This window comes from Gymnoscopelus braueri (genome assembly GCF_963280865.1).
Source record: "Gymnoscopelus braueri genome assembly, chromosome: 15".
Classification (NCBI taxonomy): Eukaryota; Metazoa; Chordata; class Actinopteri; order Myctophiformes; family Myctophidae; genus Gymnoscopelus; species Gymnoscopelus braueri.
In genome coordinates, this window is record NC_137620.1 from 24,660,941 (window position 1) to 24,681,071 (window position 20,131).

General features: G+C 40.6%; 1 protein-coding gene across 1 annotated transcript in view; it reads left to right on the plus strand.

Moving 5' to 3' along the window:
- The window catches only part of nlgn2a (neuroligin 2a), a gene marked incomplete at its 3' end in the record, with an annotated part of 163,345 nt that overhangs the window by 24,353 nt on the left and 118,861 nt on the right, over positions 1-20,131 (plus strand). Inside the window, 1 exon segment of the mRNA XM_080451380.1 lies at positions 12,886-12,939. Within this exon segment, the coding sequence (XP_080307506.1) occupies positions 12,886-12,939 (54 nt within the window).

Genomic DNA, 20,131 nt, shown 5'->3' on the forward strand with positions numbered 1-20,131 from the left:
CATTTGGGGGGTTTTCGGGGGCCCCAAACCCCCCAAATGCGTAGGAAAATACGCATTTTGGCACAGTTAGACCTATAAAAAAAAAATCTGTTTTTTCGGCTGTTTGTGTATTACTGCTTCCTATTGTTCTTTTGGGCTTGTTTTCCTAGGCTTCTTTCTCTCGCAATATCTGGCAACACTGCCCATGGAAAATCAGGGCAGAGGATTATTTGAATTGTGCAATGATACGTGATGGAATATGATTAAGGATTATTTTGATTATGGTAAGCTCACATTTCATATCATGACATAAATGTAACTTTCAAAAAAAAAAAAAAAAGATTAAAGATTTTTTTTGGGGGGGCAGTCAGGGCATTTGGGGGGGCATTGCCCCCCCTTGCCCATGCCTAGATCCAGCCCTGATTACATAGCCCGAACTCTGAATGTTTCACAGAAACGCTAATAAACAGCTTAAATTGGTAAAGTGAAAAACGGGCTTCCTCACTGTCGGCATATGCTAATGGTCAATGCCCAATGCAAGTTCAGATCAAATGACAAACTGACGGACAGAGGTTTCCTCAATATATTAGATAGATATTTTGATAAATTAATTTAAATGTTAGTTTAATTTGTCCTAAACGAATAGTGACACACATTTTTGTATAAACATCCCATGACTCCCATAATTTATATATTTCCAATTGCCCCCCTCCCCCTCCGCTGCCCCCAGACCTCCCCCCGCTACCCCCTGGAGAGCGCGTCCCCCCACTTTAAAAAGCACTGCTCTAACGCCTCACCCATGCGTAAACTCACAAGTGGACTCATCCAAGGGTTTCAGTTCAGCTATTTATCTGCCGAACGGCATGTTTACACATCGATTTTGCTTGAGTCAGAAATTTTAAACAGCCTTCAAATCTCTACTTTCAAGGTTGTTACATCTTGTGCACAGATACATAAGAGAAAAAAACATATTTTTGTTCGGCTTCCCTCAAACAATGTAGCAGCATAGAGGGGAAAAAAGAAAAACAAGAGCAAAAAAATGAAGAATTCAGTTGTTTTATACTAATAGGATAATAAAAACAGATCAGTGTACAGTATGTACAATGTACAGTATATGAGGGTCATATTATATACAGCATCAGCATTTATCAGTAGCTTGCCATAGCATATAAACAACACCACGATACCGTCTATATACAACAGTTTAGGTAGGAACAGTCTACCATTTTAAAGGTTCTATGACATTCATTTAAGTTTTTTGGGGGGTTTATGACCTCAATTACACCCAAAAAATCTGAACTTTGAACATTCAGTGGATTTTCTGTGGTCTGGGGTTTTCTGAATAATTAGGCTGAAAAGTAATCTGAGCTTGGACCTTCGGCAGTGAGGTCACAGCCGATTAATCCCGCCCACTCTCCTCCTCGCCCCTCCCCTCCCCTATCCTTTCCTTTGGGGGGGGGGCGGAGCAGAGGCGATGATTGACAGGCAAAATCCCTCACCAGCGACACCCGCAGGCAAAGATTTATTTTTTCATTGCAGTTGAAAAGGCTTTACAAATGTGAGAGAAAAACACCTGCCATGGATCAATGGAGTGGAATTTTTTGTTAAAACTTTCTATACACGTTTGAAGGACCATGACAAAGACTTTTAATGTGTGGTAAAACTGAACGTCATGAAACCTTTAAGGTGCAAAACAAGACAACTAAGTACACTTATCTTGTGAGCATAAAATGCAGACTCTGGTGTAGCATTAGTGAGCCACATTAGTGTGCTGATTAGTGAGCTGACTTTACACATTATGACACCAAACAGAAGAGGCTCCTTTCATGTTTGTCCAAGGCAGAGAGAACCAGTTTGTCCTTGGCTTCATCACTGAGATGAAAGTGAAATCCACCGACTATAACAGAAATGCTGGAGTGGTTGTAATGATGCTGCTTAAAACCATTAAGTTCGGGAAAGATCATCATTTTAGATTTTAAACCTCTTTAACCATTATCTTATACTTTGGCTATTCAAAAATAGCAGATATACAAGCTCATGAAAATTCATGAAAATGTGTGCGAATCTTTGAATATATGTATATTTTTATGCGAAAATGTTTTACTCAAATCTTTGCTTTTGTGGATTCTACAAATGTCCTCTAAATCCTAACAGTTTGTTAGGATCTCACAATATTTTGTTCGAAAGTGACACAGATGCGTTCCCGGATTGAATGGGTTAAGTCAGTGGTTCTTCAACATTTTCACATCAAGGACCTCAATGTTTTATCAAAAAAATATTTTGTGCCAGGAACCCCCATAAGAGGAGATAATTATGTGTGAAGATGTAGCAGAAGACGCATTGTGAGATTTTAGATTGCCTATTTTTGAATAGCTGAAGCATAAACAGTGGGACCCCCATGAAACCCCTTCAAGGACCCCTGGTGGGTCCCCGCACCCCACTTTGAGAACCACTGGTTTAAATCATGAGAGGACAGTTCTCCCATTTCTCTATTTTGAAGGGTCACACCATGTCGTTGCTGTCGGGCAGAAACCTATTTTTTTCCCCCGTAAATTAACGCCCTTCTTGATCACACTACAGCGTCACACAGAAGCATCAAAAGTAGCAGATTCAAAAGCGATGCCTTTCAAGCTTGTAGATCTGCTACTTTCGCTGTTTTTTTTTATTCGAAATCCTGAAAAGTAACAGTTTTTGGACATATGAGGTTTCCACCCGACAGAGACGATATGGGAGACACGTCGGTGAGTAGAAATCGTGGTCAAAGGTTCAGATTCAGTGACCGTGACGCTCGTGCCACTTGTATGCAAAAGGAAGAAGGAAGAGCTACTCACACATGCATGCACACGCGGTCACATGCACGTGGACAGGTTTTGAAGCCATCTGCTTCAGAGGTATGAACCAAAGAGTGTGTGTGTGTGTGTGTGTGTGTGTGTGTGTGTAGTGCATCTTATTCATCCTAGCATATCAGTGACCTATTCTCTCTCTTACTTTCTCTCTCTGACACACACACACACACACGCACGCGCACACGCACACGCACACGCACACACACCGTTCCCAGCTGTGAGTTCTGAGCACACAAAGAGCGTCCATCATTCATCATTGGAGCTCACTTACAAGCTGTCAGACACAGTCCCATTCAGTCATATATCACAGCAGACTAGCACACATCACCCAAATGAGCTGCTCAGCATCCACCTGCACAGGGAAATAATACAGAGTGTTCATTTAACCCTGTAAGACCCGAGGCGATTCTTAAAAATCCCAACATTTTTTTTCAAGATTTTTCAAAAATAGCAGATCTACAAGCTCATAGCGCGGCACTCGGTGCCGCGCTATGAGCTTGTATATCTGCTATTTTTGAATAGCCAAATAAATCTAAAGTGACACAGATGCGTTCCAGGTCTTAATGGGTTAACCCAGTAAGACCCGAGGCCCATTCTACAAAATGCCTTCTAAATCAGTAGTTCTCAAACTTTTTCATGCCAAGGACCCCCACATTGATATACATTTGGCCGTGGACCCCCATCTGAACATGTTTGGTGCCAGGGACCCCCAGAAGAGAAGAAAATTCACGATAAAAAAAAAAAAGCAGATGTACAAGCTTGCAGCGTGGCACAAAGTGACGCGCCGTGAGCTTGTATATCTCCTATTTTTTTTAGGAGAACGCAAAAATCTAATTTCACACAGATGCTTTCCCGGTTTGAATGGGTTAACTGGGAGACGGACGATCACTCTGGGCCGCACTATTTTCTCTCATGCTGCGTTCACACTGCCCGGTGTCCAAAGACACAAAACGACCACGCGTGGCCTGCTACATTGCCTATTTATGTGCTTCGCTATTTTTGCGACGTTGATGTATATATTTTTTGATCTGCCACCATCAAAAGCTAGACTGCTCAAAGAACTCGATGTATCCTAAACAATGAAAACAGCTAACGACTGCTGCTCAAAGCGGCAAGTCAACGAGAGTGAGCACACATGCCACACAGATAATATAATATATAATAAAGTATCTGTGTGTAAATAAAATGCAAATATAATAATATTCACAGCCAATTATCTGTAACTTGGTAACTTCACTCTATGGAGTGAATGGAACTATTCTCTTCAGCACCATGGACAGCGGAGGAGGCTCGGCCTGAGAGAGAAGGAAAATGAGAGATGTATGTTTCAGTTGAAATAGGTTATTCAATATAGTCAACTAGCTTTTCAAAATAATGGTATGTGCAGACAGCAGCATACACATTACAGTTTGTTGTTAAACGCTAGCTTACCGCTATCTATTCATTCAGTAGATTCAGTACAATCACCTGGTTATCTCAGAAACAGCCTGTCCGTGTGAATTACTTCTTGAATGCCGATTAATCATCAAACCCTATAAGTACTAGTTGACCGCGGTCCCCCAGGGCTCTGTGCTAGTTTTTCCCTCTACACCAAATCTCTTCGTCGGAAATCGCCAATTTACAATCTCACATCGCGTTTTGAACTTTTAGATCGGATATTTTGGTCAAATGTTTGCCCCCGGAATGGTGATGCTAGGGCTTAATGTGGACAAATCAGCTGGCTTTTCCTTGGATGCAACGAGTCCTCACATGTTGGCATAGAGGCCCTGAATCCCAGTCCATGTCGCAATGCAATCAACACTGTTGGCATACTGTAGCCCCAAGAGGACGGGAGAATCATACTGTGGCACTAATTGGAGTGAAGGCCATTTTCAAACGTGCAAGCCACAACCACAACTTGGTGTCTATTATCAGACGCCAAGTCTGATAATAGTGATTCATTGAATGATTGATTGCCATTTTTATTTATAAAAATGCATATATATGATTGCTGTCGGGCTTAAATCTTGTATCTCCATTTATCAACTTTTTATGTTGTTTTATGTTTGTTTTATGTTATGTCGAAAGTGTTATAAATAGCCAATCTACAAGCTAGCGATGCGAGTACGACTCGGCGTGTGCTTGTAGATCGGGTGTTTTCACTATTTCAGCTGGCTAGAGCGGGTGTTTTCACTATTTCAGCTGGCTAGATCGGGTGTTTTCACTATTTCCTTCCATTTCCTGAAAAGTTACGGTTCTGGACGTACAGTAGACAAGGTTTCCACCTGACAGCGACGACATATGTGTGCATATCTGTCAAAAGGATGAAACACAAACAAAGCTGAAGAGCTTTTTTCCATTGTGGTATTGCTGCCTACGTTGTCAGTCACTGTCTGTCACGTTAACACAGAACCAGAATCAATTGTTTTTTTTACCCAACAAGACCTGAGGCCATCTGAAGATTTCAGAATCAAAATTATTCAACATTTTTCAAACACTTTCAACATTTTTCCCAAAATGTTCATAAATAGCAGATGTACAAGCTCGCAGCTTCGTGACGTGCCGTGAGCGTTGGCTATTTTTGAATAGCCACACAAAAACCTAAAATTACCATTTTCCATGAAACAAATGAGTAGGCTATTGTTCTGAATGTGTGTAAATTATACCAACAGCTGTCATGTAAAGGTGTGTGGGAGAGAGGCAGAGAGAGAGAGAGAAGAAAACTAAACTGAACAAACGAGAGATTGAGAGTGAAATGACATTACCAAGTGAGTTATACAACAGTATATGCTCTTATTTGGAAAATACCACTGTATACCAAACTGTATACTACCGGTGAAGGAAAAGGCTTTTATGATTGCGGTCACACCGGTCAGCTATGTTGTCAATGTGTTTTGTGTTGGATTTTTTTGGTGAAATAAAGAGTATGCTGTTCTGAATCTAGTGACAACAACTGTCACCTTGAGGTGTAGTACGTGCGAAATGTGTGTTTTATGTGTGAGAGAGTTTGTGACAGTGGGAGAAAGGCAATGAGAGCGAGTGAATGAGAGAGACCGAGGGAGAGAGAGAGAGAGCGAACGAACGAAAAATGATGTTACCGAGGGATTTTTGTCACTTGATTGTGTTGTTTTTGAGTAAGTTGTACAACTGTTTAGCATACTCTCGTTATTTGGAAAAACATCATGCTCCATGGATTGAAAGTTCTCAGTCATTTAGATTCCATAGAAGCCAGCATGTCTTCTCTGGAAGCATGTCATGCACGAAAACAATAGGCTATAGAAGCTCACGTTTTGGTTATTAGTATAAGATTAAATTAAAAGAGTATTTGAAGCGGTCAAACGAGCAATAGAATACATGTTCAATCTTCCAACGCTAATGGTCTGGTATATTTCATAAAAGCAAAGGTTAAAGGGATAGTTCACCCCAAAAAGAAGGAAAAAATCGATTAGTTACCCCGTGGAGACTTGAATTCATGGATATTTCTTTGTTTTTGTCGCATTTCTAAGCCAATAATTTGATGACCAGCAGACCGGTAGGCAGCGGTTCCGGTAGGAGACACAAAGGAGACTCTTTGTGTCTCCTCCAGGAACCACTGCCAGTAATCAAATAATTGGCTTAGGACAAAAACAAAAAAAATCCATGAATTCAAGTCTCTGTGGGGTGACTAATCAATAGAAAGAAAAGTCATTTTGGGGGTGAACTATCCCCTTTTAAAGCCTCAATCTGCAATTTCTTCAACTGGTTGGTTGTATGGCTACCAAAACATCGTAATTTTACATAATTGTTTAAACACAGCACTAGTTTGTGGGGGATCCTTTCACACTGTTTCACAAATCACAGATTGAGGCATATTTTCCAGATAATTTGTTTTAGTTTTTTATATATCAACGAAAATATCAACGCAAACTATTTTAGTTTTTTTATCAACTAAATTGATTTGTTTGACAAAAACAAATTTCACACAAAACAGCGAAAATAGCTGATCTACAAGCTCACAGATCAGTTATTTTCGCTATTCTTTTAAAACTTTACTCAATAATTTTTTATCAAAATAGATTATCAAATGTATTTCTTTTCAAAATCGATTGATTGATTGATTTGCAAAAGGTACAGAGGTACAGTTATACAATAATTTTAAAAGGATAACACAAAAAGCCCTGAGGGCTTGTTTCCATTGTGGTCCTGTGTATTAAATTCATCAATCAAGACAAAGAAAGACATCAATTAGTTTGATTAACCGTTGCACCGGCTAGACCAGAGCACTGACCAGACTGGACACCATGCAGCATCTCTCTCTCTCTCTCTCTCTCTCTCTCTCTCTCTCTCTCTCTCTCTCTCTCTCTCTCTCTCTCTCTCTCTCTCTCTCTCTCTCTCTCTCTCTCTCTCTCTCTCTCTCTCTCTCTCTCTCTCCTTCTCACACACAAACACACAGCAATTCCCTCCCTCTCCGGTCATTAGCAAGTTAGAAATTAACGTGATATACGATGATAATTAAAAAGGGCTGAGCTAAAAAAGTGTTAAAGCTGTATACTAATTATTTACACCAGGGCTCCAGAGTGTATTCAGACACACTCTGGGATGGGTCAATATGGAGCTGGACTGCTTTTGACCACTTACAGCTCACTTGCCTTTGAAGATGCCATTGTTTCTTCATGATAGATACTGGTAGCTGACTGCTACTTTTTTCACTTTCAGAACCAACATTTTGCCTCTGTCGGGTGTTACTATTCAGAATTCAGATCTACAAGCTCGAAACACGTCGTTTTGCAGATCTACTATTTTAGATTTTTGTGTGACGCTGTAGTAAGATGAAGTAGGGCATTAATTTACCAAAAAACACAAAAAGTTAAAATATGAAGATAAGAGGTTTCTGCCCGGCAGCAACCATTTGCATTTCTATTTTATTTAGAATTAGAATTTCAGACGAAATTCAGACACAGTGTTATTTTAGTTTAGCTTACTAATATGATTTTATTTGCTAGTTTTAGTTTCAGTTTTTGTTGACCAGAATGTCAAACATGCACACGCATGCATATTTACAAAAAAAAAGGATTTTCACATGTGTGTGTGTGCCTGCGTGTGCCTGTATGTTCCTGCGTGTGTGCGTGAGTGTGTGCGCGCGTGTGTGTGCGTGTGCGTGTGCGAGCGAGCGTGCGTGCGTGCGTGTGCGTACAGTATGTGCACGTGGCCCTGGCAAGAAGTGGAGCTAAAGTAAAACGTTACATAACCAGCATCAAAGTGAACCGCAGTCGGGTAGACCCCTCCCCCACCAACCATCCCAACCCACCCCGCAATACAGACACAGCAGAATGCAAGAGAGGGAAAGAAATGTGTTCAGAGAGAGGGAGAGGATAAAGGAAGGAGAATAAGAGAGGGTGTGAAAAAAAAAACTCATTAAGGAACACAACAACAACAAACAGACTCATCACGTTAAACCAAAACTCCAGCTGTCAGCCATTCACTATTTGGTTTTTTTAGGCATACTACTGAATAACCAGCCCTGTCCCCATCCCCATAGTCTTCCATCTTTCAAAGCAGTCCAGTAGAATAGACACCAGGTTCTGCATGCCTGTTTCTTCTTTGACTGTCGTGTAGGACATTGGTTCTCAAAGTGGGGTCCGGGGGGGGGGGGGGGTCCCCAGCAAGAGTAGTTAATATAGCGTCACAATCATTTTAACCACTTTAACCATATTTTATACTTTGGCTATTCAAAAATAGCAGATAAACAAGCTCATAGCGGGGCACCGAGTGCCGCGCTATGAGCTTGTAGATCTGCTATTTTTGAAAAATCTTGAACATTTTTGCAAATCTTTGAATATATGTATATTTTTAAAGGGAACTCAAATCTTTGCTTCTGGAGGTCCCCTGGCACAAAACATTTTCAGATGGGGGTCCGAGGCCAAATATATATCAATTTGGGGGTCCTCGGCACAGAAACGCTCTCTGCTGTCAATGTACACACACTCCACACACACCTGTCTGCTGTAGCTCTCTGCTGTAAGCCTGCAACTATCCATTACATACTAAGCAATTATGCTATTCTTCTTTTGATCAATCGAATAATCAAGAAGCGATATTTTTGTGTGATGCTGTAGTATGATCAGGTAGGGCATTCATTTACCAATAAACACAAAAAGTTTAGATATGGAGATATGAGGTTTCTGCCCGACAGCAATGATATACAGTACACACATATATCAACAAATTGATTGAGCACTTTTAAATAAAGCATTATTTTAGACTTCACAGCACAATGGTGTCATGCAATTTTTTTGGGAAGATCAGCAATCTACGCTAAGCTCACAATGCTTGTTGGGAGCTTGCAAATTGGCTATCTTCACTATTTTAGAATACAATTATGAAGCGATTATTTTATTATCGATTATGGACTATTGTTTTTAATAATCTATTAAATGGACTAGTTTGATTAACTATTGCACCAATACTCTGCTATGAACAGATGGCCTCATTACGTTCCATATTGGCGTATGTATGGCAGAGGGTCTGGAAACCTCAGCGGGCCAGACAGGTTTCTCTGTCCGCTCGTTGTATGAAAGGGTGTCAATCAAGTTAGTTTTTTTGTCTGGGAACGCGTCTACAAAATGTCTTCTAAATCCTAAGTGGTTTCTGAAAAACTTATGTTGCTATATCAGTGGTGCTCAAACTTTTTCATGTCAAGGACCCCCAAAATGATATATAACCGAGAAGCCCTTTTTTATTTAAATACATCGATTAACCCGTTGGTTCTCAAGGTGGGGTCCAGGGACCCCCAGGGGTCCTTGGATGCCTATATGCCCAAAATAGGGATCTATTATTAATTATCGATTCTCAATATTTTTTTATAATCAATTAAATTAATCGATTTGATTAACTGTTGCCCTACTATTCTGCATGTCGCAGCTGGTCTCTTTGTAGACATGCCTGATTGGTACAGTATTTTTGCTGCCACAGCAATGTTTTGCATGTTTGCTTGTGTTTGTGTATGTTTGCCAACAAGATCATTTTAGAATAGATCTGCAAACTTTATTGAAACCTTCTAGCATTTTTTTGTTGGAATTATCAGTAGGCTGTGAAGAGATGATTCACTTTGAGTCGAAGATTTCTCAGGTCAAGGTCACAATCAATGATACAGTAGAAATAGAGAACGTATGGGTGGATTTTCATTCAACTTTGTAGGAATTACTAATTGGCTCCCGGAAGAGATCATTAATTTTTGGGTCAAAGGTTCCAAGGTCAAGGTCATATATTGAAATTGTGAACGGATGGGCTGATTTTCATGAAACTTTCTAAAGTGATCGAAGAGGTGTATTTTCTGTATGAGCCAAGCAACAAGAGCATCCATCCCCCTGACAAACTTTATATGAATCATCAGTAGGATTTGGGTCGAAAAGGTCAGGAACACGAGCCGCTGAACAAGAGATGTTGTTGCGAGTCTTTTGTGGTCTCCCCCACTCACATACAAACTACAGGTAATTGCCATGTTAGCTGAGTGGCTGTTCCGGATGTTTTTCTTCCCTTTGTGTGCTTCTGTGTAACTCTGTAAATATGGATAATGGATACACTTCCTAGAGATGGGCCTTTCGGGAGTAAGACTACTCACCAATTGGCAGGCATTAAGTACGACGGACTGATTGATCAAAGCTAATTGGCTGCCATTTTAACCTCAAGCCCCTCCCTTCCTGCTTATCGTATAGCTGTCGTGCAGAAACCTTGTATCTCCATATCTCAACTTTTTATGTTTTTGGGGTAAATTAATGTCCGACTTCATCATGCGAGAGTGTTGCACGAAAGTAGTGAAAATAGGCGATCTACAAGCTCACAACGGGTGGCATCGCGACGCATTGTGAGCTTGTAGATCGGCCATTTTCAATATTTTAAAACGTTTCTTTGAAATAATAATTAAAAAAAGGAACGGTTTTAGTTTTGGACATACAAGTTTTCCACCTGGCAACGACATTATGAGCTTCCCAATCAGTGGGAGTGTCAATGAAATCAAAGATAATTGGATAACATTTTACTACAACTCCCTCACTTCCTGGTTGTGAGCCTATTAGATGGCGACTATACAGTGACTGACTGACGGGTGTGTGAGAGAGAGGTGGCGACCCTCATGCATAATTCAATCAATCGGAGCTGCTGGTGGCATTTCCTCCTCGCTGCTAATCACTGCTTTGGACAGGACGACGAGCCTATACTTCCAGTGCAAGATATATATACTGTATACGCACGTACTGTACTTAAGTACAATTTTGAGGTACTTTTACTTTACTTGAGTGTTACCATTTTTCGATACCTTATGCTTCCTCTACTCCATTTCAATGTTGAAAGAACATTGAAATGGGACATTATGCATAATAAGTACTTTTCCTTTTTTCTACTTTATAAGAACATTTTGAAGCCAATACGTTTGTACTTGAATACGGGCCTTTTACTTGTAACAGAGTATTTTTACACTTTGTTATTGATACTGATACTTAAGTAACACATCTTGAGTACTTCCTCCACCGCTGTACTCCACCATCAACAAACTTGCTGCGACAACAAAGAGAAGAAAAGGGACGCCGTCCCTGTTAATGTCAATTCAGTTCAATTCAAATGAGCTTCATTAGCATATGAGAGAACAATTGTTTACCTTGCCAAAGCCATTGTCAAATAAAAACAATCAAAACTATGAAATGCATGTACAATTAAAGGGAATAAAGAAATGTGTAAACAGAGCTATGCCACATTTCAACTTTCAACTTTCAACTAGCTTACAAATCCGCATTTGCTCCATATGTGGGCAAGGGTAACTTGGTGTCGTTTTTCAGTCTCTATTGCTCCCTTCCACCCCTGTATCTTTCTCCTTCTCTCTGCCAGTCCTGACTCCTTAATTTACCAAAAACAGCCAGTGGGCAAATGGAGATTAAATTACCTTCACCCTTTACCTGCACTCCTCAATGCACAATTAGCATCACACTAACTTGTCATTTCAAATTGACATACTGCTGTTGTGCTGTGTAATTATTTACTCGCCTGGGGAATAGTTCTCTGGTTTAGCACTAAATAATGATATGCGTGTGCACGCACGTACACACACACACACACACACACACACACACACACACACACACACACACACACACACACACGCACATGCACACTCACACACAACCTGCACCTGACTTATTTTATCTACAACGTGTTTTAATGCTTTTTTCTTTACCGTTACAGGGTCATTGTTCTCCTCAGCTCTAGTGGCTGACTAATGACGGTGTCACTCTGTTCTCTGTTTATCTAAAGAGGTCTCTAATTGGTTAACACTGTGCATTAACCCTTTAAAAAGGAGAGGTGGGAATAACATCGTCCATGTCACAAATAACCAGCTGACATCCATGTTTCACTGCACATAAATGGCAATTTTTCTTTGGGGCGAGGGGTTTTCCCGTTGGTGTTAATTCAGACCGCCGCAGTTTTTCCCCACAAGGTTCTAACGCTTAATTTACACTCTGGTTTTGTCTTGCCACAACTCTTTGGTCTGAACTAGGCTTTAGGGTGTCCTGTTCTTTGCCTGTTTTGCCTTTCCTGGTTTTTCTCTGGTCGTGAGCGGGTGAGGGGGGAGATGAAGGGGATGTCCTGTTTTTCAAACCACAGGTTCATTCCTTGCCCCCCTCAGCCCCCTTTCAACTGGAAAGCCAAACGCAGGGGACCACTGTGAAGAGAGAGTGTGAGTGTGTGTGAGAGAGTGAAAAGGGAGACAACGCTGTAAGCAATAAACAGGAGCAGACATTTTCCAGGGAACCGCATCCAGAACGGCTCACCTGGGTTTTCTTTGATCTTGTGTCTTTTCTTGTGATAAATCTGTGTCTGTGATGCCTTTTGTTTTTGTCCTCTTTTTAAAAACAAAGAAAGAAAGAAACTGAACAATAAGAAAGAAACGTGAACTTTACTAATTTGTTCTTTTTTGCTCTTGCTTCTTTTCTTTTTTTGATATTCTTGTTTTTTTTTTTCTTCTTTTCTTTTTTCTTTTTCCGTTTTTTGCCAGTAATCTTTTTTGAATTTTCTCTTTTCTCTTTTTCCCCCTTTTTTGTCTTAACCCTAGGTCCACTCACAAAAAAACACGATGAATCTTCAATGAACAAGCCTCGGGACGAAGGTATTTTTGTTGCATGTTTTTCCCTTTTTTCTTGTTTTGGAAGTCTTTTTGGACACACACACACACACACACACACACACACACACACACACACACACACACACACACACACACACACACACACACACACATACACACATGTACATACACACATGTACATACATTACACACACACACACACACACACACACACATACTAGGACATCAACATTTTAGGACGGCAATTTATAAATGCCATTTTTGCCATTCTTTTGCCATTTTTAACTCTAACCCTAAAGCCTGAATATACTTAGTTGGGTGCCTGTGTCACGCAACTAAATATAAATCAGGCATAACTCCAACTCTAACCCCTAAACCTAACCTCTAAATGCCTAACTCTAACCCTAACCTCAATCTTCTCCTCTTTTAATCATAAAATCAACCATTTCCCTGGTGAGGAAAATGGTCCTCATAATGTATTGTATGTATTTCTCAAATTCCACTATACTTGTTGTGAGGACATTTGGCCCTCCAAGTATAGAATTACAAGTACACACACACACGCACGCACAAACACGCATACTGTATATCTCTGAGAATTGATGCCTTGGTGATATGAGTGTCATTGTAAGTGTGTGTGTGCTACATGCTGGGTCACCAGCCTTACATATGAGTCTGAGTCATAACAGGATGATGGTATCCAAACGCAGCTTCATGTTAATGTCATCTCAACTCTGTGCTCTGAAGCCGGTCCATTAATGGACTACAGTAGCAAAGACGACCTCGAACAACAACGTCGTCGTCGTCATTATCATCATCATTAGTGTCACCATCGTCATCACTGTGTCCTTGAAAGAGGCCGGCTAACAGTGTTTGTTCTTTAAAGAGCACCCTGGACCCACTGTCGTGGGTTCAGGGTTGTTTAGCAGCAGAGAGAGCTTGTCGAGAGCCACTTCACACGACGCGCTGACATTGTCACGTAGCTCAATCCCTCTGTTCGAGGATGAAATTGCTATTGAGTAAAGGACCCATCCCCGTACCTGGCCCGCCTGCCCCGCAATCCAAGTCGATGATCATACAGTAACGTCACATTGGAGGGAGCATGAATCGGGGGGGACATCCGAGGACACTGACTCTCCCACTTGAGGGATTTGGGGCCATAAGAACTCGGTAGAATAAAGGACACGCCAACTCCTAGCTTTGTTATTACCTTAGTCCCTGCCTCCCAGTACATACATAACACAAGCTCACCCATTTGTTCTCTTATCTTGGCATCGTGTTCTTTGGGTTTGGAGCAGGAGGAGAAATAATAAAGGTAAAGATGACTGATGATATTTCTGATACACATTTTTTCCCCGTTCTAGTTTTTTTTTTTTAGGTCTGTACAGAGCGGGTGAAACCTTTATCCGTCCTCTGTGATGTTCTTTGATTCGAGGATAGACTATTTTTGAAGTTGGGCGTCGGCAGGGAGGTTTGAGACAGGAAGATTTTCTTGGTGATGAAACCTGCTGGCACAGGCGTGACTTTTCGAAGCTGCCGAAGTCGGAGAGCCCCCCCCCTCCCCCCTTTCTCTTACACTATACCTGTGGTCCCTTATGGATCTGTAACTCTGAGTGTTCCATTTGCTCATTCTCAGAGTTAAATTAACACTGAGGATTTTACAGTGGGGTCCCAGTGATGAAAATAATGGTATCAAATGGGAGTCCGTGGCCTTCTAATGACAAAGGTTGAGAACCATTTCTTCAACTACAGCTGTCATGCCTCATCATCAGAAGATCACATTTTAATTCATCGCAGAACACTAATCACCATTGTGTCATGGTGTATGATGTCATTCATCACAAAACGAGACATCGTCTAATAACGATTAACTCTTGCCCAAATATGGAGGAACGTCAGGAAGTTGAATCTGGGATTATGAAGTCACGAAATGTGACGAATGTTCACACAAAGACATTAATTATTCGCAATGTGTGGAAAATGTTCCGGAGTTTACTTCCTTGGCAGCGTGCATACATTTAGTACTGATCGCACACGCAAAAACACAGTGAGTGGGTGCATCATACAGAAAACACAGCACGCAACTTCACCCAGGAGACCAAGGAGAAAATGTTCAGTTCACAGCACTGGAAAAGCAGTAGATAAATACTGTACAATATGGTAGACAGGCACGTTTTTGGGCAACCAAAACAAACAGTGAAAATGCCAAAATACAGCGAGAGGGCACTGTGTTTCTGCAGGTAAACACCACCACCCTACTCCAGAAATGATGGGTAAAATACAATATTTATTGTTTTGTTATGTAAACACAGGAACAAGTCACATACTATACACAAAAGGTCTTGTTATCAAGATAACAAGACCTTTTGTTAACCGTTTGGAGAGAGAATTTCAGGGAAAAACACAACCAACTTCAACCAATATGTTCAGATGAGTCATCCTGAAATGCATGCAAAGGTATGTACACAAGCTAAAGTTATTTTAGCTTGTGAACTTAGTATTATGACCTATACTGACTGACTGAGTGAATGACCCAGAAACAAAAAAGATTGACACACAGAATATTTAAAGTCTGGAAAGAATAGTGTAAAGTTTCACTGTCCTCAAATTGAAATAAATATCTACGAAGAAAGACGAAAGCTTGTTTGAAAGAATGTAGTTATACTTGATGTTAGATATGATGGGAGAAAGAAGCAGAAAGACAGCTTTGATCAGTGTATCGTGTGTTCATGTGTGTGTATGAGTAAGAGAAGGGAGTGTACGGAGAGAAAGAAAAATCAGAGAATAAAAGTGGTTTTGTTCTCCCCTTATTCCCCCGTAGAGATACAGAAGTCCTTCAATGACACGGATGATCATGGAACAAGTGCAAATCGTCTCTGTCGGGTGGAAACATCATATGTCCAAAACTGTTACTTTTCAGGATTCAAATGAAAGAAATAGCAAAAGTAGCAGATCTACAGTACAAGCTCAAAATGCGGCGTGAAAGTCGCGTTTCAAGCTGGTACATGTGCTACTTTTGATGCTTTTGTGTGACACTGTAGTAGTACAAACACAAAAACTTAGAATATGGAGATAAGAGGTTTCTGGCCGACAGCAACGAAATAAAGCTGCATCCCAGCATACCCTCTGTACAGCTACAGCCATTCTGCTGTGCTTCAAAGTACAAAAGTGACTCTAAAGAACAAGAGACCAAAGAGGAGGCTGTAGTTAAATGGATTGCGCACACAGGATTACCAGTCACAACGATTGAAAATTGCGGACTTTGTTCTAATTGACACACAGAGAGGAGACTGACTGTTTGAAAGAAAACAAAAATAATAAGCAGTTTGAAGATGAAAGGCAAAATTTCAAAGAGAGACTTGATATCTTATTCATGGTGAATGCATATAGAGCAGGCCTAATGCTCATTTTGATTGTTATCTGAGAGGGTCTTTTGAGGAAAAGCAAGGCCATATTGTTATTTCTTTTTTTTTAATGAAACTTTGTTTTGTTTGTTTTTAGATTTTAAGATAAACCGAGAAAAGACATATTTCATATTATAGTTAAATCCGTGTCTCTATGGCACATTCGAACCTTAATACCACAATGCATTACATTTTAACTATACTTCTAAGTGCCCTTTAACTATACTTCTAACTATACTAATGCTATGGATATCTGTCTGTACGATCGCTGGATAGTTGAATTGGAGAGCTGATGTGCAAGCTTGATTTATTATTCGGGCGCTGAAACTAGCTTGGCCAAGAGGATTTAAAAAAATCCGAATGACTTCCCAGATTGCACTTTAACTAAACGTTGGATTTTTTTTGTTGTCTAAAACTAGACTAAAACAAAAACATTTCACATAGCATTTTATTCAAGATTTGCTGTCAAAGTGAACCCTGCTGTGAATGCTAGAATAGGTTTCCGAGGTTTTTTCCCCCCTGCTTTGAAAGCGAGCTGACAACCTGTGACAGATTTCTTTATAGTCATCTGATCAAAATAAAGTAGGCTTTTAGCATGAGGGGTCCTTAAAGCCCGGTCCGCACCAAGGAAGGATTCGCAATGGAAGGAGTTCAGTGGTTCTCAAAGTGGGGACCTGGGGGGGGGTACCCAGTAAAATGTGATAATACAGCATCACAATCATTTTAACCACTTTATCCATTTAAATACATTGGCTATTAAAAAATTGCAGATCTACAAGCTCACAGTGTGTCATTTCGTGCCGCACTGCAAGCTTGTACATCTTCTATTTTTGAACAATTATTGAAAATTTGAATACTTTTGATAATTATTTTACACAAATCTTCTCTTCTGGGGGGTCCCTGGCAAAACATTTTCAGATGGGGGTCCATATATATACTGATGACATCAGGGATCTCCATACATGGGCATAAATGGACAAGGACAGACAGATACAGAGATCTCCATATATGGGCATAAAAGGGAAAAGAACTGACAGATACAGAGATCACCATATATCTGCATGTCAGTTGGATCGGTGGTGTGTCGTAGGTGTGAGGGCCGCCTAGCAGCCCAAACTCTAGATGTGAGGGCCGCGTAACAGTGCGGTGCATATCAGAGCAGAGCATATCTCTGTCACAGACAAAGGCAGAGAGAGAAGGATGAGGCTGGCTGGAACTAGTGGCAATAGCAAACTGACACAGTGGGAGCCAACCCAGGGCAAAGCCAGGAAAGGCAAGAAGCGCACCACCTACGCAGATGCACTGCGGCGCGACAGCTTAGCTAACAACATTGTAGAGCTCTCTTAAGGCCCTGATGCTAGATAGGAGAGTGTGGAGGACAGCGTTTCAGGAGTCCCGAGTTGGTGTTGGCTAGACCGCACTCTGGCATCGCATATCTGTCAGAGAATGACATAATGTTGATGACAACAGGCGGGAACACTAATTGGGCGAGAATCGGTGCATCTGCGGGATGGTGGGGAAAAATACTCAGAAATATTCACATAATTATGTGAAACATATTTGGGGATTTACTGTGCTTGACCTACTGGCAGCGTGCACAAGAATGGACACAGACAGACACACAGACACATGGCTGAAAACATAATCCTCCCCTTGCCTTTAACCTGGCTAGTGATAATAAGGAGGTTTTTTTATCTGCAAAACATGCAAAGCTACTCCAGTGAAATCCCAGAATAAAAATAGAATGCCGGTAGCTGGAAATTAGAATAATAGGCATAATAAGCTTTCTAGGTAACAGCCTAGAAATTTCCCGGCCAGCTTTTCAGTGAATAGTTATAAAATCCTGATATGTCAGAGGGATGTTTATATTTATCTTATGCCGTCAGTTCCATGAGCACACATTAGGACAGCTCTTATCAACTGGCAATGCATTCAGGGACAGATTTAGACATTTTGAGCGTCCTCTCAGTGCATTTTGTGCCTAGAAATGTGTTATTTATAAAACAGGCACACTGGCTTGCAAATGCAGTTCGCCTGTAATTGTAGAGTCACCTGTGCCCCTCTCTCAATTATGCCCATACATTTACGGAAGGACCGAGAAAATAACAGGAGATATGAAAATTGTAGGTGATTACGTGTTCTGCTGGATTTACTATGGCTCACTTACGTGTAATTTGTGAGGGTCAGATTTGCCTGGAATTTCTACAGGCTACTGTATAATGTATTGTAATATTGAATATTATATTTGATATTAACTTCATTGTTCAAGAAGACCGATAAGCGATGGATCTAGAAGACGCACTGAGAGAATCAAGAAATAGTAAAAACGTAGACTATAGATTAAGTATAATAATATAACGTATATCATAATATAACTATAATTAATAATTACCGAATAAATCAAGGAGCAGGACCACATTGTTTCCATGCACTCTAGCGAACACTATCTTGATTTATATCATCTACAATATCCACAGCAGATGGAACATCACAGCCCACATTTTGTCATGTGCTGCTCTCCCAAGTGAATGTGCTTATGGCCTCATCCAACAAAGACATTCAACACACTACACCGTTTTTTAGAAACACAACAGAACAGAAAAATCTGTACATTGATAGAATATGGAGATGAGAGGTTCCTGCCCGACCCCAACGATATATATATTTTAAATATAAAAAAACATGCTTCTTGATTATTCCATTAATAAAAAAATCGCTAAGACGATATTCGATAGTTGACGCCCTACTAGCGACTTACTTTTTTATGCTCTGTATAAAAAGTTTTACGGAGCATAAAAAAGTGAGTGGAGAGTATTCCTTTTCTCAAATTGATTTACTGTGCTTTAGCGTTGGACTGGGCACCAATAGGGGATGTGTGTTAAATTGATAACCAAACATTCCAACTTGTGCACAAGAAATCTGAAGAAAAAAGTTGGGTGGATTACAGGATGAACTCTAATGATTTTGGTGACCCCCATGTCCTTTCCACCGCCTTCAGTGAATATATGATACAGTATACCCCCTCCCCCCAATGCTGCCTCTAATAATAATTTCACATTTTCCATGTATTTTCTTTCAAAACATTGCCACTGAGGTTTGGAACTGGCTCTTTCAGGGCTCCCTCAGGGCTCTCTATACTATAGTTGTGTTTTCGCTTCACAGTGTGATGTGAGCTTGTCGATCTGCTATTTTCAGTGAAAGTTTTCCCCAGAATACGGATCGATTGATTGATTGAATACTTTATTAACAATTTGCAAAAAGTACAGATGTGCACTTATACAATAATGCTAAAAGGATAACACAAAAGCCCTGAGGGCTTGTTTCCATTGTGGTCCTGTGTATTCAATTCATCAAGACATAAAGACATACGATACTAGATGAAATCATCAATACTACAAGCAATAAAGTGATTACAGAAAAACTGGAGGGGGGGGGGGCTTATTTATTTTGGCAAGCTAGAAGACTTGTTTAGGTCCAGTTGCAAATTGCAGACAGGTGCTCTTTTATGGCGGTTTTGAAGGAGGGTAGGAATGGCACTTTCTGATGGCTGGTGGTAGGGCATTCCACATTTTGGTGGCATAATAGTAGAATGAATTCATCCCCATGTTTGTGCCGAATCTGGGGGGGGGAATGAGATCAGTGGACAGGCACATGGGCACTGGTCCCTAGAGTATCTTGAAAACCAGGCCCATTGCAAGTTACTGTACTCTGTCCTCTACCCTGAGACTGAGGATACTGGCGTTCAAGTGGTTAAATCAGTCAATCTCAAAGTGGGGTGCTTTGGAGGGTTCCAGGGGGTCCACAGCTAA